At 45.5% G+C, this 24,227-nt stretch overlaps 2 protein-coding genes across 15 annotated transcripts in view; both read right to left on the bottom strand.

Annotated features, from left to right (window-relative positions):
- Mical (Molecule interacting with CasL) overlaps positions 1-24,227 on the bottom strand; it is a 48,764-nt gene that overhangs the window by 871 nt on the left and 23,666 nt on the right. For 3 of the 14 annotated variants that reach the window (XM_070207480.1, XM_070207479.1, XM_070207481.1), the window contains 12 exons: positions 18,488-20,148; positions 18,298-18,430; positions 17,747-18,237; positions 17,104-17,165; positions 16,177-16,449; positions 14,921-15,457; positions 14,304-14,567; positions 13,815-14,238; positions 13,643-13,758; positions 8,258-13,461; positions 7,058-7,216; positions 6,436-6,575 (listed from right to left, as the gene is read on the bottom strand). In XM_070207480.1, coding sequence (XP_070063581.1) covers positions 7,078-7,216; positions 8,258-13,461; positions 13,643-13,758; positions 13,815-14,238; positions 14,304-14,567; positions 14,921-15,457; positions 16,177-16,449; positions 17,104-17,165; positions 17,747-18,237; positions 18,298-18,430; positions 18,488-20,147 — 9,303 coding nt within the window. In that variant the 5' untranslated portion in view covers position 20,148 and the 3' untranslated portion in view covers positions 6,436-6,575; positions 7,058-7,077. Of the gene's footprint in view, positions 1-55; positions 244-302; positions 404-466; positions 545-610; positions 816-920; positions 1,168-1,627; positions 1,754-2,219; positions 2,253-2,483; positions 6,576-7,057; positions 7,217-7,820; positions 8,158-8,253; positions 13,462-13,642; positions 13,759-13,814; positions 14,239-14,303; positions 14,568-14,920; positions 15,458-16,176; positions 16,450-17,103; positions 17,166-17,746; positions 18,238-18,297; positions 18,431-18,487; positions 20,149-24,227 lie in introns of those variants that run through there. The other 11 variants (XM_032439421.2, XM_070207485.1, XM_032439415.2 and 8 more) reach the window with 11 other exon arrangements.
- On the bottom strand, positions 22,211-22,997 carry LOC6630094 (uncharacterized). Its single transcript, XM_002054225.4, has one exon. It carries the CDS (start codon positions 22,840-22,842, stop codon positions 22,387-22,389), a length of 456 nt encoding a protein of 151 aa, XP_002054261.1. The 5' UTR covers positions 22,843-22,997; the 3' UTR covers positions 22,211-22,386.

The following is a 24,227-nucleotide window of genomic DNA, read 5'->3' as shown; positions in this document are numbered from 1 at the left end:
ATTAAGTAATTCGATTAGTTTGCTTGGAAATGTGCTCGGGTGTGTTTAGACTTGCATTCGATTCTCCCTGTTCGTGGGATTCTCCGGTTAGTGTAATACCCGCGTCCATTGAAGCAGCTCCCGCTGCAGATAGGTCCACCTGTGAGGCAGTTGGTCGTAATGCCGCACGCTTAGCCACAATTTCCAGCATCTCATTGAGTATTGCACCCTCAGCGGCCACATCTGCGGAGCTCTTGTCCAGTTCTACAAACAATTCACATATATTAACTAAATGCAGTTTGAAAATGTAGCTTGGAACTTACTATTGCAAGACAAGCGTAAGTTAAGCTCTTCTTTTAGCTGCGCATGTCGATATTCAAGTTGCAGTTCCTGTTGCCTTATAGTCAGTTCTTCATCACGTTTTCTATATAAAAGTGTTCTTTGTTAGACGACTTTCAGGGATTTGCATGGGTTAATCCATACTCACTTCAGTGCTGTGATATTGCGCCAAATTTCCAAAAGTTCCTTTAAAAGCTTTTCGTCATTGTCCTTACTCGTATCCAAACTTTAAAACAAAATTCTTTTTATTGTAGACATAATCTTTAAGCTTGGGTCTTACTGCTACACTCACTTTTCATAGTTGTGCGCCTCGCCCCGCAGGGCCTTCTCAATGAGCACTCCTCGCGCCTCCAATTCCTTTAATTGCACCTCGATCTCCTCCTGTTCGCGCTGTATTTCTTGAGCGATTCGCAATCGCTTGAGTTCAGCTTGTCGTGAAGCCTTCGATATGGCACGTTGCTTCTTATGCTCTCGTGTCTCGTTAGCGTTGCTCTCATCTAAATAGGATATATAAATATACATAAACAGTTATTCGTTCTTAAATCTTATCACGTGAACAGATAGACAAGGAGTTAGGAAATGTCAAAGTGAGAGCAACAAACCATCAGATCTTTGATAATTCAGTGGCAAAGGCGGTATGGGTGGCGGAGTCTGGTCATCCAGGGCATTTGCTGCGGCCAGATGATGGGGCTTGTGTATATAGAGCTGCGGGCTGGACGATGAGAACGATTCGGTGTTCGTTTGCTTTCGGTAGCGACTGTTGTTCGTTGTGTTGAGGTAATCTTGGGATTGTTTCGTTTGTGTTGTGCTTGTTGGCAATGTTGCGTTGTTTGTGATCATATCCTTGTCCTAATTTTGTGTTGCATTGAAATGTATTTAGTTAAAAATTAAATGTGTGTGTTGTATATTTTGGGTTTACAGCCATGGCGAAAAAGAAACATTCCAAGAATAAAACAATTTTCAGTTTTCAGTTATAAAACAATTATTATGTTATTAACAACTAAGTTATAAAACAAGCGTGCTGCAGTATTCAGGGAGAGCTCAATTGGAATATGTACCGTAACCAGGAGGGCCACACCAAAAGTCCAAAAACCAATTCATGCAACATGAACTTAAGCTAAATATTTATAAAAATGAAAAATCTTTCAACGCCCCAAATATCTTCCGTATAACTAAGCCTAAACCTTTAAAAAATTCTTAAGAATAAATCGGAAAATATTAATATTGATTTTAATTAACCAAAAATTTAACAAAAATAAAACATAATAATAACCATTTTAATCCTAGGTCAAAAATATAAATATAATTATCTCAGCCTACACAGCAATATGTGTAAAACCCAAAATAAAAAACAAATATGTACTAAAAAAAAAATAAAACGAATCAAATTTAAAGGGTATCAGGCAAGCTTAAATTACGACTTAAATATTTTCAGCTGCAATTGTGAAAAGAAAACGAAAAAAAATAAATAAAAAATGCTTTTAAGCATAGTTAGTAAATAAAATAAAAATTGATGCATAATAAGAAAGCCATTTAAATGAAACTTGATCAATATTATTGTCGTTAGGTATTAAATATGGAATGTGACAAATTCTTACAAATCAAGTTGACACATAAATATGAATATGCTTGCGGAGAAATTTAACATATTACTTAAATGTCGACTCAATCATAAATGAATACGATCTGAATTGAACGCTGTTTCTAGTTTTCAACAGTTAAAACTTTAGAATTTCACATAGTATGGATTTTAGTCAATACGTGTGTAAAAAAGTCAAGTTGCTGAAATTAATATACACATAAAACTCATGCCAAACGTTTAATCAAATACTGATGAATGATAATTTCAAGATAAATGACAATGGTGCTAGTTAGTATTAAGTATGTAAAAATGTTCTTACACCAAAACCGAAATTCCTCAGATCAAAGCAAGACTGCAAAATGTTGATAAAAGTTTAGTTCATAAATGAAGGACATAAATAGTACACCGCACACCAATAGTATTTAACAGCCAAGATCTTATAGATATAAAGCTTCAAGTTGATGAGTCATGGCAAGATTTTAAATGTAGTACAATTACTTTATGCATTTTTTTTTTTTTGGACTCGAACAACAATTAATCACATTTAGCTTCATGTGATTTGAAACATTTTGATGTTACTTACCTTAGACTTCTCCTTGGACTTGGGCGAGATGCGGAAGCGACTGAAGACGCCGCCGCCACCACCGCCGCTGCCTCCGTCGGAGATCGTGGGCGTGCCGCTGCTGCTTGTGCCCGGACGCTCTGCATGCTCAGAGTGGCTGGCAGCTACAGCGCCGCCCATTTCCTTTGGACTGCCGGAAGCCGAGACCGTTGTCGAGTGGGTGTTGCTCTTGTGAAAGAAGTTGGATAGCGATTGTATAAGGCTTTTGCGACGCTCTGGATCCTTATGCCTTTTGCTGGTTTTGACTTTCAGCGTCTTATCTTGTGCACTGGCCGCCAAGTTGGGATCCGAGGTAAAGTCAGCCGCCTTGGCTTGCTGAACGGCATCGCTGTCCAAGCACAGCTGCTGTTGTTGGCCGTGACTAACCATATAGGCCAGATCGTTCACGCTCTTGGAAGCGCTCATTTTTCTAGCACGGGCTGTAAGGTCACTAGAGAGTACCTCCTGCTGCGTAGCCTTGATGGCGCTGTTCTGATCATATTGTAAACGCTTGCGCAGCAACTGCATCTTCTCCTCGGGGCTCAGGCCCAGTTCTGTGTTCGACTTTAGACGTGCACGTGCTCTCGCCTCGCTGCGCAGATTTTCCGTGGATGCCGAGATGCTTACCTCGGCGGCTTGCTCGATTTGTCGTTGACTTTGACCATGATTACCATTGCGATGCGGACGCACTGGCGCAATGGGCGTTGTAAATTCATCCATCTTGCCGTAGCTGAACGAAGCCGTCTTGTTGAGCTTATGACGCTCCAGCAGATTCAATTGTTCAGCGTCTATATGCTCGCTGAAGGGACGCGATTTGTAGAGGTCCGAGCTACGCGTCGCTGGCTGCGCTGTACGGTAGGGCGAAACATAAGTGGCAGTTGCGGATTTCTGTAGCGCATTTGGCTGTTTGTACATGTCATTTGTTTGGTAGCCTGGCCGGCTGGGCAGCTGTTCGGCTGCCGTCGAGACATGGTAGTGCGCCTGACTGCTGCAGTTGGCATCGATGGAGCTGCTGGCGGCGGCAAGTTTGGGCGTTGGACTTAAGCTGGAGCCGCTGGCATATCCACTGGTCAAGAGGCTGCGCTGTCGGCTACGATGCAGGCGCTTCTCGGCGTTAAGCTGTTTCTTGGACTGCAGCTTATCCATGACAAGATCGTGTATGAGGTCCTTTTGCTTGGTGCGCTCCTTGCTGATCTCCTCCAGCTTGCTATTAAGCGTTGGTATCTCAGGTACTTTGCTCGCTGAGCTGCTGCTCCTGGGTCGCATGCTCACAGCCGTGCCGCACTCGCCGCCAGTTCTTTGTGCATCTGCTGCTGCTGGCGTCTGCAGCACATTGGTAGTTTCTATCACAGTTGGCTGCTGCAGATTGGGCGCCTCACCCTTGGAGCTCTTGCGTCGCTGTGTGCTGATCTGTGAGATGCGCTGCTGGAGCGCACGCACATACTCGAATTGGATCTGCATGTCCTCATCCGTTTCCTTGGCCGGCACAGCAGCTGGCGTGGAGCTGCTGCCACTACTGTTGGTGGTGACTGTGGATTGTGTGGTTTTTGGTTGCTGCTCGGGGCTACTTGGCGTGGAGGTGTCCGCCTTGCCCGCGGCCAGCAGCGAGGCGAACTGATCAAGAACTTGCGGCGATGAGGTGTCCAATGGACTAGTGACCACAGTAAGCGCCTCACTTTCCTCCGTAGTGGTTATGGTGGGTTGAGTCTGTGATTGGATCATGCCGCCTAGACTGTCCTCGTCCAGTTCATTCAGCGTGCTGGAGTCTGTCAGGGATTGCGTCATTGCTGTACTGCTGGGCAGGCGGGGCGCCTCATTGACCGGTGTCTTGGCATCATCGTGCATTATGTAGGCGCCCTGCTCAATGTAATCGATGCCTAACTTCTCATCGCGCTTGGTCACCAGCGACTGCAGATTAGTCTGCCCAACGGACTTTGAGTGTGTCTTCTCCATGTTGATCTTCTGCTTGGGCACCGACTCAATGTACTCCATGTAACCGCGATTGTGCAGCAATGCAGTGTTGGTCGCTGAATAGGCCTCGGCGCAGGAGCCCTCAGAGCCGGTATCCATGAACTCAATATCATCAATATCAATGGCGTGGAGAATACCCTCCATTTGGACAACCGGCGCCTGCTTGGCCAGTTCGTGGAGCACCTCGCTGCTGCTTGGCAGCTTGGTTGCCGCGCTGCGACGACGCTCCTTGCGCCGTTTCATGGTGCCTTTGTTGGAATTGATCACGAACTCCATGTCGACAAAATTCTCCGAGATGCAATCATCAGCCGTCCAATCGGAGAGCTCTGTTTCGGTTAGCACCTGACCTGTGCCCGTGGGCTCGGTTTCCGAGTCGGATCCGCGGGAGTTTATATCACCTGTGGGCGTTTTGTCGCTATCATGCTGTGTGGGCGTGGTTGGCGTGTCTGGCGTCTTTGCCGCGCTGCTGCTCAAATTGAGCGTTATTGGCTTTACGGCCTGGCTGTGCTCCAAATTCCGTTCTACAATTAATGGCAGATTCTTCAAGCTTTCGATTTTGTTTTCATTTTTGCTGTCGAATCTCAGCTTGGGTGGTCCCATTTCGGGCAATGGGGGTGGCTGGCGTTCAGCCTCAATAACTGTACACTCGGCCGGCTCCGGAGTAGCTGTCACCGGCTCAACATCCACCTCGTGCTCATCCTCCAGCTCGCTTGTCTTTATCGCTGGCGCCGGCGGCACAATGACGCCAGCTGGCATGTCCAGATATTTGACATCCTCTGGATCTCCAATATACTTGCCATTCACAATCATGAGGCTATCCACCTGCATGAGGGCACCGCTGCTGTCGTGCACTTCCACACGCGGAACGTTGTGCTTGCCACCTGCCGTTTGCGTGTCCGGACTGGTCGTAGACTCCAGAATGTAATGCTGTATATCTTCGATGCTGGAGCTACCTGAGCTGGAACAGCTGGTGGCGCTGCTGGCAGTAGTGGACATGATCTCAGACTTGGGCTTGGTCCATGGTATATTGGGCACTTGGATTTGTAGTGTGTCCTGCTCGTACTGCTCCTGCTCCAGATCGTTTGACTTCTCGGGCGAGTCGCGCTTTTCCTCGTCGGATTGACAGAGCAGGGATTGTTGTTCCTCTGAGTCGACCACGCCGGATGCCTCCTTGTCTGCTTTGATATCACCAAGTATATCGGGTATGCACTCTTTTACATCAATGGATACATCCGGTTTGATGACCTCCTGCTTCAGCTCAATCAACTTATTGCTGTCTGGGATCTGAGCAGGCACCTCCACCAGCTCCGTGCTGGCATCGCTAGCTTTCTTTGGTGTCTCCAACACTGTGAGATCAATGAACGGCACCGGCTTCTCGGGTGTCACCAGATCAATCACCTCGATGACAGTTTTGTTATTGGTCGGCGTTGTTGGTGATCCTTTCTTGTTGTGCTGCTCCATTAACGTGGCATTGACCGCATCCGTGTACTCCATGCCCTTGTTCAGCTCGTTCTTGCTGTTGACAAATACGTTCTCCTTCTCGTTATCCGTGGAGTTGCTCGACGGAGCCTTCTGAATCTTTAGCTCCACGCGCAGATCGTTGATCACATTGCTGGTAGCCGAACGCATCAGCTCATTTTGGGTATTCTGGGCATTGTCGCCCAGCTTGGTGCGATCCAGGAAACTACGCATAGCCGCACTGATATCGCTGCTGGGATTCAGAAGCTTCTGGCACTCGGAGATGTTGGACTGGAAGCTGCGTATGCGCGAGTCCAGGACCGAGGTGGAGCCTGACTTTTGTATCTTGTTGCCATTGGCCGGCTCACCCAGCAAATAGCGTTTTTTTAATTCCAGGCTCTTCTTGGAGGCAATGCCCTCGGTGCTGGCCGTCTTATTCAGCAGATAGTCACCAGGTCGTGGATTTTGCAACGGCGCTCGCTGACTACCAATTAGAAGTGTAGGATCCACCTGAACCAGGGGCTTGAACTGTGGCTGCGCTGGCTGCGGCTGGTATTTTTGCAAATAACTACCGCCCTTTTCGCGCGACGCCAGCTGCTTCTGATGTAGGCCAGATGCACTGGTTGTGATCACACTGGACTTGATCTGGAATGCAATGATATAGTTTTTTACAGTGTATTGGCATATATGTATAAATTGCTGACCATTTAACATCTTTTAAAACATCTACATCTACACATGTACTTACAACACCAAAAATTCAATATTCAATTACTTTTCAGATAATTTTCCGATCATTTTGAATTTTTCTGTGCTTTAAGATTGCATTCAAATGTGTGCATATACCAAAAGTGGAGTTTTTAGATTTTGGAGAAAGTAAAGAAGGTAAAGTATTCGTGTTTTGTATTAGTTATAGCAGGGCCTAAATCTAGCTCCAACATTTTACCAGCTATGTTTTAAAAACAAAGGGGCTAACAATCGATCCCGGATTTCTAATAATCGGAGGAAATAAGTTACTATATATGTACATGTAAATCTCTAGCTCTAATAGTCTCTGAGTTCGACTCAACTTTTGATACGACGAACTTGCAATTTCAATTCCTAACTGTATATTTTGATTTTTTTACCTGAACTTTTGTGGGTTTTCTTAGATGTGTATCGTCAATAAAGATTTTTGGTGCCTGCCGTATGATCTCGTCATTGTCGAACTCTGAATCGGTGGATATTTCTGTTGCAGAGTTAAGCTCAACTTCGTCGGGCGATGTGCTCTCGGATTCGGTTTGTACCTGCAATTAGAGCCATTGGCCAAAAGTGTTTTAATATCTTGATTATCATGAAAAACAAATACATGAAAACAGTGCAAGAAACGTTTAAAAAGAACATATAAACAAAAAGCATTAAAAGAAAGGCGTGTGCTGTAAAGATCAGCAAAGATCCCAAGTCCGGCAGTACATTTATTTTTATCACTTGGATTATCAAACATGCTTAATTAGTCAGAGCTCGGATTGTTGTTGGTATTATTGTTAGGTGAATCAGCAGCAGCAGGGGCAACAGCATCAGCGGCAATGGCAGCAGCATCATGCCTTTAGGTACGATCCAGAAAGGTAGATACGAATAAAAAACGAACGAAACACAACGCATATTCGGGGGCAAAGGGTTAGATCTGGCATTATTAGTGTTTGTAGGCTTAGGACGAGTAAGGGGTACATACATCGACTGGACAACAGAGCGAACGGCACAACAATTTCGACTATATATGGTTTTAGAAACTACAAACTTGTTTTTTTTTTGCTCGGGCTGCTCAGGGGTTAGCGCAACATTTCGTGTACAATTTTGATTGAATTTACCTTCATAGATCGTACCCAGACGCTTTTTAAACGAATTGGCTAACAAAGTTGTTACTCTCTCTCTCTCTCTCTCTCTCTCTCTTTTTTTCTTTCATCTTATCCATTCAACAAGATCAGGACAGACTTGGCTTAGTTGTAGGCTTGGCAGACAGGCAGGCGGGCTAGCGTTGGGTTGTTTCGGTTGATTGGGAACACGTTGTGCGGACTGAGCCTGGTTTGGGAACCAGGTTTTGGCCCACATAATATCCTAGCGTGTTTTTTTGTTGGGTTCATGGGTGGGGAAAATAGTTTGTTTGGGTTTGGGTCATGTGTTGGTTTCGCATTTGGCTGAGGTCTAAAGATCGATTTGGCCTCAGTATAGATAATAGTTGAGACGTCTTCTAAAGTTGTTTTTGTTGTTGATTTGGTTGGTTAAATATATAAAAGAGAAATAGATGTTTTTGATCGAATATAAAGGCAAACTACTAAGAGATAACGCACGACTCTTTGCTGGCGGGCAGGCCGTAATCGCTGCGCCCGTAGCTGGACATGGAGGCGGGACTGCGTCGCCTAAACAGATCGGTGAGATGTGTGCTGCTTGTTGCTGCTGTACTCGGATAAAAGCTAGATGTACTTGTTGGACCCAATGCAGAGTAGGGTCTTCGGCTGAGGTAGTCGCTGCTGTTTCCCACATTGCTGAGGTAATCATAGGTGCTGCGTGGCGCTGGACTGCGCGCATAGTTGGAGATGGAGCTGGGAAAGCGACTCGTTGTTGGCGTAGCCTTTGCTGGCATGCTGCTGGTATAGTGACGGGGTCGATAGCTAGACAGCTCCTCGTCCGGCTCAAAGTCATAGTCCTTAGTCCGCTCCGTGCTACGTATGACATCACGCATATAGGGATTTCGCTCCACGACGCGCTCGTTGACAAAGTCGCGTTTGCGATTGTGGAGCCGCTTGCTACGATCGAGCAGTGCACGCATGCTGGCATCCACCGACTCATCGTAGTTGACATAGCTCAATGGACGCGAGGTAGCCACCGTTGCTGTGGTCGAGCGCGTATCTGTGTCCTGACTGGACCTTGCTGATAGTGATTGCATGGACGCAGACGCAGGCGCTCCAGTTTTGAGATCACTAAAGGATTTGGATTCCTGGCGAGAACTGGCTGCCAGTGGCTTAAAAGGCTGTGGTGACTGTGAGCGTGGCTTGTTATTGAATCTCTTGTTGCTACTTCGCTTAGATTTCAGTAAGCTGAGCACATCATCTGCCTCAAGCGAATCGCTGCGTTGGCTCTGCTCGAAAATGGTTTTGCCATCGGGCCACTGACGATTCTCAAAGGCAGCACAGGGCGGCGAGTCGGAACGTGCATACTCGGGCAATTTATTCTTCAGTTCTTGCTCTTCATCTTCGTCCTCGCTGTCTGGATGCACTCCTGTAATGTGTTGATTTGGCCAGACACGATCCTTAAAGACTTCCGGCACTGGCTCATCGTCAGCACTTACTTCGGGCACATATTTTGGTGCCTCCAGCTTGGGCAGGTGTAGCTTCTTAGGCATGGGCACAATCACCGGCTTATTATCCTGTAATTCTATAAATGCAAATGAGCTGCGTCGCGTGGATGCCGACGTGGAGCCTATCGTCGAGTTGCTGTCGTCACCCAAATCTAATTTCTTAAACATGGGAGGCGTGCCCTCTCGCTTGGTGGACTCCCGCCGGCTGCTGCTAGCCTGCGTGGTACCACGTCTAACGCTTGTCTGTGGAGGCGTAGGTGGCGGCAGATTACGCTTGCCGTTGGAGTTGTTACCGCTGGAGTTGCTGCTGCTCTGCTGCGAATCGCGACGACGCTGCTCGGCAGCTGCTGCTTCAAAGCTCTCATCGCGTTTTAATAGCGCCTGACGGCGTTCCCGCTCAAATTCTTGGATAAGGCGCTCCTCCGCCCGCTCCGCATCGTCATCAAGGCTAGAAAGATTATTGAGCAGCTGAATGGAGCTGCTGGGAGAGACATCGTATTGTTTGCTTGTGGGTAAGCGACGGCGCGGCGCCATTGGGCTGTTGGGCAACTTTTCCATGTCCCATTCCAAAGAGCCCTCCTTGCTGGTTGGTATCAGGGGCTGTTTGCGACGGGGCATGGGTGAGGCGGGCAGCTTCTCCATATCCCAGTCGAGCGAATTCTCCTTGCTGCGCACTTTTGGCGGCGTTACAAGCTTTGGTGCCTCATTGAGACTACTGTGGGAAGAGTTTTCGCTTTTTATTGAATTATTTTGGCTCCCAGCGGATTTCGTGAGCGAAGATTGTGGCTGTTCGATTAGAATCTCTGGTATTCGACCTGACTTGACTTTATTTAAGCCATTTTCTTTGGGCTTAGGTGTCTCCTTCTCTACATGATCGACCACATCCTCTTCTTGAAGAAGTCTTGGGAATTTAAGCGTTTCTTCAGCAGCTCCAGACTGCAGCTTTTCCTTCTCCGGCTGCAGCGTTTTTACGTGCAGTTGTTGTAGCAAATCCTGCACCGAAGGCGGCATGTTTTCTGGATCCAACTTGGCCAATTTCTTTTTCAGACGTTGTGGTGCAACTGGCAGAGTAGGTTCACTGGACGAAGAGCTGCTTTTTTGTCTGCGTTGTGGGCGTGCCGGAAAATGAGCGCTATCCACCTCGTCCACCCCAGCATTTTCTTTGTTTATAAACCGATTAGGTTCCTCCATCCTGCTCATGGGTATTTCATCGCGCTCTAGTGAATCTAGTTTGTCAACAATATCACGTTCCTCGGAGCTGCCGGCAATCGGGTTGACACTTGGCGTTATACCGATTAGTTCATCATTGGAATCAAACTCCACATTCACGAGCATTTCATCGGAAAAGTTGCCAAACAGCTTTTCGATGCTCTGCTCCTCGGAGCTGCCACGCTTGACCACCGTAATGGGTTGGGCGCTGGGACTCTTGCTGATGGTAGTGCACAACGAGTCGGCATCCACATCGTCATCCACAACATTGTCTGGCGTTTGGTCCATTGCCTCGACCATACTCTGAAAGACCTCATCTACATGCTCCACATTGCGCTCCATCTCGATGCTGTGTAGTGCCTCCAAAGCATCCAGGTTTAGTTTTTCGGTCAAAGAAATATCCGATTGACGTCGCGAGAGCACAAGGCTGGACTGAGAACCACGCCGGGAACTGTTTAACGATTTATCGCAGCCAGTCTTGGGCAAGTTTTTAATATCCTCGACCACAGGACGCGTCGGCGGAGTCTCTGTTTCTATGTTAACGGCTTCGTTAATTGTTTGCTGTGGAACCTCTTCTACGAGTGGACTTTTTGTTTGGGAGCGCTCCAGCTCCTTGGCCGCTGTGGCTTTATCCAGCAAGTCCAAAATCTCGAAGTCATCCGGAACAGGAGTGGCTGGCTTTGCGGGTCTCACTTCGATCTTGCGTTCAATTTTATTAACAGTCCCCCCGGCGACTTTTGCTGGCGACTTTTGCGCTTGCTTTGCCTGTCGGGCATTGCTAATCTTAGCGAGCTCTTCTAGTGAATTATTAGCCTTAGCTGTCTTTTGGCTTTTATTCGGTGAGGTTCTCTTTTTGCTGGGCGATTTTTCCTTTTTAATGGGTGATTTGCGCTTTTCAGGCGATTTGCGGGACGCCAGACCAAAGAACTTGGCCAGCTTGGAGTCGCGATATTGCACGGGCAGCTCATGTCCCCGAGCTGGCTCTGGTTTTATCTCCAGCTGCTTTTGCTGTTCCTCTTTTTGCGCAAAAAATCTATCGCGTTTCTTTTGCAGGAAATTGGTTGCCTCGTTGCGCCATTCATTGCGCAAATAGTCCATAGTTCTCTCCAGATCACTCATGGAATCGCTGGCAGAGACCAGGGATTCACGAGAGCGGTTTAGACTGCTCATATTGCTGGTGCTGGACTCCATGCGACGCAGCTTGAAGGATGCCTGCTCATCGCTTTGCTGCGAGTTGACGGAACTCATTGATTCGAAGCGCTTGAGTATGTTTTGCACGCCACTTAGTCGCTTGGGCTGTAAATCAAAGTCGCCCTCGCCGAGTGACTTGGTTTTCAATAGCTTCTTGCTATTGCGCCGGGGCAAGCCCAGCTCAAGATCAAGGCCCGTTTCTTCAAGTATACGTTCGATCTTATCCGAGAGATCACTGGGTGACTTTTCATCATTGAAGAGTTTTTGATAATCGGAGCTGGGCGAACGAGACTCACCGTCGGCTAAAATCTCGTCCAGTATGCGTTCAGCTTCATCGCGTGGCGGCTGCTTCTCTGGCTTACTTTCCGGGCCAACTGCAGCTGCTGCAGCAGCCGCTGCTTTCTTGGCCTTGGTGCCTTTGGGCACAATTTTTTTAATGATTTTTATTTTACCCTTGGGCGTGGTTGTGGCCTTGGCTAAGGTCGTTGCACTTGTGGTCTTGGATGGAGTTTTTGATACGGTAGCCACCTTAACAGGTGTTTTTTTCTTGCTCAAATCTAGCGCGCCATCCAGCTGATGGTCGCGCAGACTGAAAGTATTCAATGATGCCTGCCGCTTGGGTGGCACAGGCTTTGTCTTGGTCTCTGTCTTAGAGTGCGCATCTTTGGGCTCTTGTGCTACCTGCGACTGCGGTATAGATGCCTCAGTTTGCGATTTTTTTAGTCGCTCTGCAACAGTATCAACGGCGCGTCGTTGCGGCGCCGGGCTGCTAGGAAAATACTTGGCCAGATCCACATCCTTCAAGGTTTTCTGATTCTTATTTGTGTTGCCTGAGCTGCTCTTCTCCTCCTTTTGATTGGGAAAATATTTGGAAAGATCCACGTTTGCTGTATGCACCGTGGGCATTACCAGCTGTGATTTGATATGATCCATTGTACCCGCAAAGCTACTGGCACCAATTTCCTTAAGCTTGCTGCTCATTTGTGTGTTGGTTTGTGAATCAGCATCAGCATCGTCATCTATATCCATTTCCTCATCCTGGTCGCTGCTGTGCTGTCGTTGTAGTTTTTTAACTGTGCCCAGAATACGCTCGATTTGCATTCTGTTGTCATTGGGCAGGGGTACCTTCTTTCTCGGACGCGGACTGGACTTGGAACTAGCATTGCTTTTCATGCTGCTGGAGCGGCTCACATTGGCGCTGCTTTTGCGCTCCGGCTTGGGACTCAGCTGCGCCGGCTTCTTTAGACTTTCTGGTTTTTTTAGCAGCTCCTTGGGTCGCTCTTCAAAGTTGGGTTTGCGTGGCTTCAATTCCTCCAGATTAAAATCAATGACGGGCTTGGGTTTGGGCTCAACCACAGCTTGTGGCGGACTGACAACCTTTTCATATTTTTCATCAAACTTGGATTTGGGTGGTGCAGTAGCTGTTGCAGCTGCAGCCGCTATTGGCGTCTTCATGGGACTGGCCATGCCAGCAGCTATGGCCGCATTCTCGGCTAACCATTTCTCCTTAAGCGTTAGTTTGCGCAATATGTCGCTCTTCACCAGATTTTCCTTAGCAAGCACTTCCAGATCCTTGTTCATTTTGACCATATTGTTCAGGTGATATAGCTTTTCGCTAATTGCTTCGATCTCGCTGCTAAATTTTCGCGGCGCATTCCGCTCCAGCTGCTCCACTTGAGCACGTGTGGGTGGTGCAACTGGCGTGCTCGGCTGACTTTGGGCCGACTCAAAGGAGTTGGCTGATTTGATGGAACCTCGTTCCACGTTTTCTTTATTCTCTACATTCAACTTGAGCTTCTACATGCCCAAGTTGAGATTATTGTAAATTTATTTAGAAACCAACACCATGTTTAAGGACAATTTTTAAAGTAATTGTACGTATGATATCATCAGAGTATACAACAAAAAATTAAAAACAAAATTATGATAATAATATTAGTTTCCCATAGCCAAGTGATAAAAACTCTAAGAGACTCACCTCCGTTTCGGTATCCGTGGGCAAATTGACGGGCAATGGCTGTAGGCGTACTTCCTCGCGGCGCAGCTCCCGTGCTTTCTTGAACTCCTCACCCTCGGTATCGTCCTTACCATCATCTGCAAAAGATATAGAATTAGTTAATGTCAAAGATATATAATTAATATTCACGCACCCGCGATGCCTTCACTAGAATCGTAGAAATCGTCAGAATCATCGCTATCCTCACAATACTGTTTGCCAATCCAATCTGATGCCAACTGCAGGGTCTGGGCACCAAATGGCGAATCGTCAGCTTCCTCGAACATCTCCGAGTCGGACTCTGTGTCGGACTCATCTGAACTGGACAACTCCGACTGTGAGTCGTTGTTAGATTCAGGCAGAAAATTGCGTCCAGACCACTCGTGCTCGTCAATAACATTGGCCTCATCATCAGACATAGCATCGGCCGAGGCAGGGGCTCTTGAGGTTTCCAACAAATCCACTTGGTCTCTTGCCGGCGTAGTATCCATGGCCTGTACGGCATCAGCGGCAGCGGCGGCGCCAGCTGCTGGGGTTTGCTGTGCGGCAGGTGAAACAGGCTGTGCAGCAGCGGATCTCTGTGGGATTTGGATTCAATATGTGAGCAGGTTTTAATATACGGTCGAATTTTAGGTAAGCTTACCCTCGCTTTGCTTACGCGCTGCGGCATGGGTTTGGGCGGCAGACGGAAATGTTGTGTGCAATAGAAGCGACCCTGCGGATCATCCCGATCAAAGGCATAGCCGCCCAGACGCAGATTGGTGTGGCAGTGATGACACTTAAGGCAATTGCGATGCAGCACCAGACCCTCGACGGTGGTCTTCTCCATAAGATAAACAGTTTGCTTGCAGAAGCGGCACTTCTCGGAGGCGGCCTGCTTCTTAAAGGCCAGCGCCACCTTAGAGCTCTGTGGGTGTGGGTGAAAGCCATTATAAAAATGTTACTGTTGGGTTTGTGGTTAGCACTGCCAACAACAGTTAAGATTTGCATTTAAATACAGATGAGTGTCATGTACAAGTGAATGTGTTTGTGTGTGTGTGTGAGAGTGCGCGAACGACCTCAGTTAAAAGCACGCTAACTAAAACAACAAGAGCCACAATAACAACAACACGCTAGGAACCTTAAACCATAAGGACGCGGCGACTACGTTAACAAAAGCCATAAAGCAAATAAATATAAGACGGGATATATTTATAGAGGATAAAAACACATAAACATAAACCCAAAGAAATAATTCGATTGGAACGCAAAACTACTCACAGATTTTGGTATGACAGTGTTGTTGGTGTTGGTGGTGGCATTGCTGCTGGCATTCTTCTCATCCGAATTGGTTTCATCCTTTTTGACGAATTGTCCAGCAATGGAGGCGACCTTATTGCGTCCGCGCTCCCCCACGTCTAGATTGTGTCCCTCCTTGAGCTGTTTATCCAGATTCTTGAGCGTCGTATCGATCTCCTTGAACTTTTCGGCCTCGCGCGAATCCTGTCGCTGCGGCTTGGACATTTTGTGCTGACGCGCTTGGAACTGCTCTTTGCTCCATTTGGGCACCTTCTCGCGCCCTTTTGGCCCATGTATTTCGGTCTTCTTAGACAACTCAATCTTTTTTTCGATTTCGCGCACATTCCAATCAGTCGAATCGATCTTGCCAATGGCACGCATCAGATCTTTGGGTTTCTTATCACTGCCATGTCCAGCGCGTGCCGTCATGCGCTGCTCCATGTTCTTGATGCGATCGCTGAACTGCTCATCGGCAGCATTCCGTGGCACCGCTGAGGGTATGTCACCACGTTCGCGATCCTATTTAAGGAGTGGTAAGGTATTTGGTGTTTGGTGGTGCAGCAGCCATCAATGTTGAATTCAAGTGTAATTTTGTGTTGGTGTCAGATTGCATTAATTGTAGGGCGGGCATTGTTAACATTTTAAAGGGGAGTGAAGAAATCAAAATTTGAATAAATTTAAAGATATATCGTTGTAGGCACAAATACATAAACAGCAATAAAAAACCAAAAAGCAAACAATTAATGATTATAACTAATATTTTTACTAATTAGATGAACGCACTTAGCGAAAGTTACTTTTGTATCTGGCAGAAAACACACTAACAAAACGTTGCATCTTATAAATATACGTATATATATATATTATTTAACTTGGTTTTAGTTAGAACATCTTTTACAAGCTTATTATATTTGAGCTTTATTTTGTCACATTAGGAAAGTTCTAGAGACAACACATTAGTCGCTATACGATTTAGGCCCAAGCTTCATGGAATACTTTTCCGCCTCATGCCGCAACATTTCTTTATTTTTTATTTTTTGTTAGCCAAAGCACGCAGAGCCTGGCAGTTCGGTTAGTTTAGTTTGTGTTAGAGGAGCAAAGACTGGAGAAAGCGTTGAGCAAAGACAAACACATAAGGAACACAGACGCAGCGTGCAGCATTTGCGTCAGCCAACATATAGAGAAACCAGCAGGCAGTCAGGCAATAGAAGGATCTTGATTGTATCCTCTTTGCTTACGGGAAACAGAAGCTTGCGTTCAAGCTCCTTGACGCGATCGTTAAATACGGGTGCCTGCTGCCGATACAGGAATATTGAATAGTCCTCAAAGGGTGTGCCATCCTCGGCCACGCCCTCAGCTACACCATCGCCCTCGCGCAGTAATTTGCCCGCCTGCAGCAGTTGCAGACTCTTGTAGAAATTCTGCGTCTGATGGAAACGCTGCTGGCGTCGCCTGCTCATGCGATCATGACGATTCTCCTCGATCTCTTGCAGGCGCTGCTGGCGCTCCTCCTGCGCAGCAGAGTGGAGAGTCAAGAATTGACAATTTCACAGTATGTGTGGGCAAGTGTACGTGTGTGGTTGGGTGTGTGGCAGGGAGAGTGAGTAATCATATGTGTTTAAATGAAATAGACATAAAACGTAGACTAATCTAAAGAACTATATGACTAACGACTGGTGTAGGATCTGGTTGCATTAGTAGAAATATATCGAATGTTACGTTTACAATGGGTATTTTAGCACACGATAAACGGATGACAAATGGCAAAACTTTGGACACTGAGCGAACTGACCTCGTTGATGGATTCGTATGCGCTTATGACGTTACTGAGTTCATGAAAGAGAGCTGTTTTCAGTATGAGTTTAACCTTGGTTTATCGGTATTCGATTTTTTTTTTATGGTTGTATGATAAGCGATCAACAATAAATTACAATTAATAATTTTTTTTGTATGAGCGTAAATTTTAAGGAGAATTGTATGAAAGAGAGAGAAAGAGAATTTGTTGACACAGTTGAAAAGTGATGGTCTCTCCGAGCACATTTGCATAATTTGCTAAATTTACGAACTAAGAATATATACAAGAAATTTTGATATGGCATCACTTTTCAAGCTGCATTTAATGCGCGAGTGAACCAATCCATGATATAGTCGAAACATTTACTCACAATGTTCGCCGTTTTATCAGCCTGGCGACGTTTCTTCGAGCGACGCGGCGTATCACTTTGAGCTGCAAGTGAGATAAAAGAGAAATATAGTTAGATTTTGATAAATAAAAGCTAGGTGAAGTGAACCAGCTGCCCACTCAAAATGAAAACAAAGAAACCGTATGATAAGAAAACCTATTTGGCCAATAAATGAGATGTGCTCGAGAATCGGATAAGGTTTTTCTTATTTTAATATGCCTTAAGTAGGCATATGTGATTTTCATATCTAGGGATTTCTAGGGATTTTGAGGTATCTCAATATCAGCATTATTTCATATGATTTATATATTATTCAATATTATCATGTATTCACATATCTATGTATCTATTTTTTAATTCAATCATATAGCAGATAGTCACAACAATCAGACAGACTAAAACTAACATGATATCGAGCTCACAAAGAAGTGATATAATACCTATTAATTGGGTTGACCAGACTTAAATGATCTCTAGCTCTTAAGATGCGCTATATGATATACATGACATATGAGTACAAAGTAAATAGATTTTTATTCGGATTATACAATTTAGAGAGGCAGCTTGGGCGGCACACTTGTTCTAGATTTGGCTTTTTGCTGTATTATCGTTATTTTTAACACACCCTGTTGTAAGTTGCTGCTACCCGCGCTGCTGGCTGCAGCGGCGCCAGCGGCAACGCCGCCACTGTTCAAGAGCTGCTCGTGGCGGCGTTGTCGCTTGGCGCGCTCCTCCTCCAGCACAGAGCGTCGCTGTACAGTTGTGGGTACATCGACGGCATCCTGCATGGGCGACTTGGCCTTGGCCTTTGTCTGCAGCAGCTTGGAGAAGTCCGGCGGGGCGTGCGTATGATTGATGCGATACTTTTGACGCAGGTCACTAAAGTCCATCTTGGGATGCTTAATGTGTGGTATCTCGCCGCGAAACAGCTCACAGATTTGGTCCATATAGTTGAGCCAGATACGCGACTCAACATCGGTCAGTTCGAGGGATTGCTTGGCGCTCATAACGCGATCAATGTGCAACTCACGTTCCAGCACGGCAAAAGCCAGCTCATTGCACTCTAGCGGACTCATGTCCTTGGTGGCAGCATAATCAATAAGATCGGGTCGATACCTAAAGAGATTTAAGGGGCATAAATGAGTAGGAGCTTAATAACAGGAAGCTTTCGCTCACCGATTGATTAGGGCGCACAGCACACGGCCATTGCGAAACACATCCGAGGGCTCCTTGAGATCAGCGGCAAACTGAAAGGCAGCCAGCTGTGCGCTTATCCAGCGTAGCAAAGTGGCACCTTGTGGAAGAGTATCTGTAAAATAGCATAAAGATACATTTCACGAATACAATTTTGGCTATATAAACTAACCTCCACTGCGACGCTTGCGTCTGCCCGGCGTCTCGACATGTGGCAATTGGATCGCGTGCGTGTCCATAAAAGTCTGCTCCAGTATTGAGGGATCATCGGTGTCAATAAGATGCTTTACTTGCCAGCTATTCACCGATTCGCGATTGAGGTTCGGATATCGTGTGGCCGGATCCACAGTGTAGGCGCTGATATCACGTTGCAGAGTATCCGGTGTGGTCTGATTAAGCAATCGGTAGATGCTTTCACGCTGTGCCAGAACGCCTAAGGTGCTGTTCTGCGGATTTGACCACAGCTTGATGGCATATGCAGCATCCATGCTAGACAGAAAACCACGAGCACAGCCCGATCCAGTGGGCCAGAAAGGCTCCAGCAGACTGTCACCCACGAGGCACTGAAGTAGTCGGCAGCCCTTACGTACCAAAGCACGGCAGGACATCTCGGCAGCAAACATGGAGGTAAAATCGAACATGGCCACATCCGGCTTACCATAATGATTCACAGCAAACTCCAAATTGGGCATTTGATATTGCGTGGAGAATTCGGCAGCCTCGCGTGCGTAGTCATGGAGCTTCTGGGTGTCCACATTGGCGGGCGCTAGCAGCTCGGCGGGATCGGCCATGTCCTCAATAATGACACCTTTATCGATCAGGCTGTGCTTTTTGGCGGTCATCACAAAATAATGCGTCTCATCCTTGTAGTAGACAATGTTTTCGAGATCAATGCCCGTTCGACTGTACAGCTCCTTGAAGAAGGCCTGATTGAATATAAAGGCCACACCGCTTATCTCCTCCACCTTGGCCTCCGCCTCGGTCTTTTTGTTGATAAAATTGGCCGTTATGGCAATGGCCAGCTTGCCGCGAAACTCCTTGCGTCTGAAATCAAGCATATTACGCTTGCCATCGGCACCGATCAGTACATCGAATTCATAGTTTGACACCGCATGATCCGCTGGCGTGACCGCTGCATGCCAACCGGTGCCATCGCCGCTCGGCTCCACGGGATGATCGAAGCCGACACCCTCGTGTATCTCAACTCCCAGCAACAGAGCCACCTTGAGAAGCATGCACTGCAACTGCCTGATGGAGATGTGGTCAATGGAGCCCGCACAGAACTTGCCATAGAACTTCTTGGCACCTAGATTCCTCAGATCCGTGATGACAAACGGCCACAGATGCAGCACATTGTTGCGAGTTATACGATCGCGCTTCTCTAGCACCACCACCTTGGCACCCAGCAGTTGCGCCTCAATGGCCGTGCGCAGACCACAGGGCCCGGCGCCAATGACCAGGACACGAGTGCCAGTACAGGCATTGCCCTTGCCATAGACACGATGTGCGGCACGTGCATCGAATTTTTTCCACAGCGCCTGCGCTTTCCACGATCGCACCTTGGCCTTGAGCTTCGGGTAAAAATCGTTCAACGGCGATGGACGCAGCCCCACCGCCTCGCACATGGCTCGATGCAGAGCCAATATTTGGCGCATTGTGGTTGCCACACAAAGCAGATCGAACAGCTCGGCGGCCTCCGCGGCGGCGGCATGTTCTGCCATCAGCAGCGCCTGTTGTTGCTGCTGTTGTGCCGTCAGCAGCTGTTGCTGTTGCTGCTGCTGCTGTTGTTGCTGCAGCTGCTGCTGGTGGTGCCGCTGATGCTGGCGGCTCATGCTACAAATAGAAGAAATACAAATTTTGATTAGCCAAAAACGAGTGACATTTTATGCTGAATTGAAATTTTTGAAATTCATTTAATTAGACGCTAATTTTGCCTAAATAATTAATAAATAAACCCCTTATATAGTTATTTGCAAAATATCTGTGCATTCAGCATTCACCACAGCGCTCTTTTTTTGTCTCTGTGCCTTTAATTAATTTTGCCATCTCGCTGCCACAATGTCATTAATTAATGACAAAACAAAAAAAAATTGAAATCATATTTACAATCGTCTCCTCAGCTTATGAGCTAAAGTCAACGACACAAGAAAAGCTTTTCGCGCGGGTTCAGCAAGTTGAGCTCGAACAGAGAGTGAGAGTGCGTGTTGTTCACTTCCTATATATAGTACTTTCCTATATAACAATGTGGACTATCCGATTTCTCGTATGGCTGAACAGAATCACTCGCATTAAAGATATTAGTAGTAAGTTCGTTGCTTAGTTAGTTCGTTGTCTTTGAGTCTATGTGCAATAATACCTATATTATTAAAAGAATTATATTTGAATAATTTTTCAAGGCATACTGCACATCAAACATAACAAATGTGGCTGATCACAAGTATATATTGGAACATTTTGTATTTTTAGTACCAACTGCAAAACATATCTATCGCAAATTGAGTGCCTGCATACCAAGTTGATTTGTAAGCTTTCGAAGTTTTTCTACCTTATTACTATTCAATGTTTTCAACAAAACATCATATATTGCATATCAAACACATGTTTAATAGTGTATTATGATAATTATGGCCGTAAATCCATGCCTTGCCTTTACAGATGATTCCTAAGCCTGGTTGTTCACAGCCAAGAACCCAGTTTTTGCTGCAAACCTTGGTCTGTCACATTTTTCTCAATTTGAAAAAAAGGTTAGCTAAAACGATGTTTTGCTGTTCTTTTATTCTTAGACTGGTTCGATAGAGTTCGGTTTATAGCGATTGTCAGTCTTCATTTCCATTACTTGACATCTGAATACAGGGTAGCGTTAAGTACAGCACTCGCAACGTTGACCAGATAATTTCTCCTCGCTGCTTTGCGGACAAACAATTTATCAAAGTTATAATTGGATTAAATGTTGAGTGCATAACCAGAAGGAATATATTATGTGAAATATAGGTACTTTGTCAATTATGAATCAATAACTGATAACTGAATGGGTTATGGAACTGCTTTGCATACTTAATTATCGCAGTGCTTTATATAGAGCACGTCCAAGCATTTAAAGGGATGCCTAGAACATAACAAACCCCTTTCAGGCATTGTCGTTGACAACAATTTGGTTCCTCGTAATTGCAACAAGGCAAATTTAGTCGCAATATCGTGCTTCAATTAATTAAATTAAAAGCAAAAATAAATCAAAATTAAAGAAGCGCATAAAGCGGACAGTCAGGCGACGATTACTCATGCAAATACCAGAGGCGGCACCAGGAAAGGCTGCTCAGATTTGTGTAGATTGGATTGGATGTGAAATCGGAACAACAAAGGAGTGAAAGGAAAATTGCGTTGCCATTTAAAAGCGTACAGCATTGACAACCAGAGCAGACAAAACGCAAAGGCCAATGGGGAAATGAGCTACTGAAAAGCTAAAGTTTTGTGGCACAGACTTGAACCTTGGCGTGGGCGCTAGACGTGCAACAACCTGACAATGGGTCCAAGGAACAGACTGTTAAGTGCTCCGACAAAGCATACGATATACTATATGCACACACTGTGCATGTATACACCATATAGTTGGGTCTTATGAAAATGAACTTCAAAGCGTTGCAATAAAAATGAAAAGTAAGCCACGAGACAGGGCAAAACTTGGCCTTTGTTTGCAAGGAATGTGGAATCCAGAGAACGTTGGAATCTCACAAGCTGGCGCACAAATGAGTAGCTATAATATAAAAAAAAAAAAAAAGAGAAAAAAAAAAACAACAGGAACAACAAAGGAACTGAAGCCGCAGGCAATACTGCCACCGGGTACTGGCTGCTCGTTACCCCGCTTTTTGTAAATTAAATGAGCCGAGAAATAATCGCATTGTTAGATGGGTATACTGGACTGCCCTGGTCGAGAGTTTATTGCACTGGACTGAACTCCACTGCACTTGTGTAGGTTTTCCCATGTGCTGTCAAATTTACACTTAAAAACAGATATCTTGAGAAATACATTGAAAAAGCTAGTCAAAAGGGCAGCAGTGTCAATCAGAGTGTCAATCAATATGTGGCAACTGCCGATGATGCATCTCCAGGGGGCGTACGCTCGCGCAGCTCCCCAGATGAAGGCGAAGGCGATAGCACGAATGGCGGCGATATTGGCGGCGATCCGTCCAATTGCTCCAGCTTAATCATCAGCGGAGATGGCTGCGGCAGCACTTCCTCATCTCGACAGTCCAGTGATAGCATTTCATCCACATACTTATCGATATCTTGGCGCAACTGATCAATAGTTAGCTGGACAATTGAGTACTGATAGTTTCGGCAGCTAAAGAAACCCTGATGCACACCAGCCGCAAGAATATCACCAACAACAGGCTGAATACGTTTACGGGCCACTTTATATATATTGGCCACACGCTGAGATACCTCCTCAATGGTGGCCGGCCGCCCAAGCACCTGGAGTACCTCTAATACTAAAGCTCCATTCTGTTTGCCCAAGTTCGATGGATTCATAGCGAATAAATATTTTTTGGGTTTAACTACTAAATATGTACAAGAAATTTACGCTCGACGATGCTTTGGCTAGCGATCAAAAAGAAATCGAAATATTTTTATAAAATTATTTGTATGTTCTCGCTAGTTCTAAGGTATATAACAATCTGAACTATAAAAACAAATAAAAGAAATCGACGAAAATATTTGACAACTCAGGCAAAAGCTTAACACAATTCTTAAGAACTTTACAAAAAGACACTAGCAAACAAAAAACGAATGCACAATGGAAAAGGACAAACAGGACTTCCTTTTCTTCAATTTCCGTACTAACATACTTAGGCCTCTCTCATTCTCTTGTAGTACTATTCTATTAGTTAGCTTACAAAAGAAATGCCTTTTAACTCTTTTTCATTTTGTCATACATATAAAACGTTTGACCCTACCATAGACAAATTGTTCTAAGGATATTATTACCGATTTCTGTCCTCTTATCGTCTATTTAAGTTGCACATTGGGCACACATTCGATTGGCGCCACGAAAAACAGTGCTCGGATTCAAGCGTCCATGCCAAAGCTCGTCAAGGAACAACAAGCAACAAGAATTTAAGTTAAACACTCGACACTAAAATACCTCTTAACAGAACACAAATGTTTTATCTCGTTAAGTTAATTAAATTAAATTAAATCTAGATAAATGTAGTTAAATATTTCTGAAAAATATCACTGGTAATTATGTTAAGAAAAATCTAAACGCTTTTCTTTTGGAGTAATAGTATTTTATTCCCTTTAATTAGGCTGAATTTTACGTAAATTCGGAACTATGTTGCTTAATTTAAGAATTAAGAAACTTTTATAATACTTATTCATTTAACTAAATATAACTTTTGATGTGAATATCTATATATAAAATAGAAGATTTGATTAAACGTTTGCCAGGCTGAAAATGTCCGCTGAAGCTATATATATGTACTTTACGACCACCTATAGAGTTGGGGTTGGCGACATTCTGACGCTTGATGTCCCTTTCTCTTTCTGTCTCGTTTTTTATATTCCTTCTCTTTTGTCCCTTTCAGTTTGTCGAGTTGCCCCAATAAAGGCGGCGTGTGACACATTGGGCACAGCATATTATGTCACTCGCGGGCAGAACGTTGAGCTGGGTGGCTCAACATACGAAATTAAACATGAACAACATGGAAGTTAAAGTGGAAAGTAGTGAGAAAGTTAAATGCTTATCGATTTTGCTCATCTGGTTAACCGGCGTAATGCCTTGTTTGTTGAGGCAGGAAGACTGAGAAATTGCTAAGCACGGCACGTGGCGGTCGCTAGGGCAATACCTCAAATGAATATATAAGGGATACTCGTCTACACTTATTTCCATACAGCCCGAATGAGTCATCATGCTA

Source organism: Drosophila virilis, chromosome 2 (genome assembly GCF_030788295.1).
Source record: "Drosophila virilis strain 15010-1051.87 chromosome 2, Dvir_AGI_RSII-ME, whole genome shotgun sequence".
NCBI lineage: Eukaryota > Metazoa > Arthropoda > Insecta > Diptera > Drosophilidae > Drosophila > Drosophila virilis.
The sequence above is the reverse complement of the archived record's forward strand: the minus strand, read 5'-3'. Positions and strand labels throughout refer to the sequence as shown.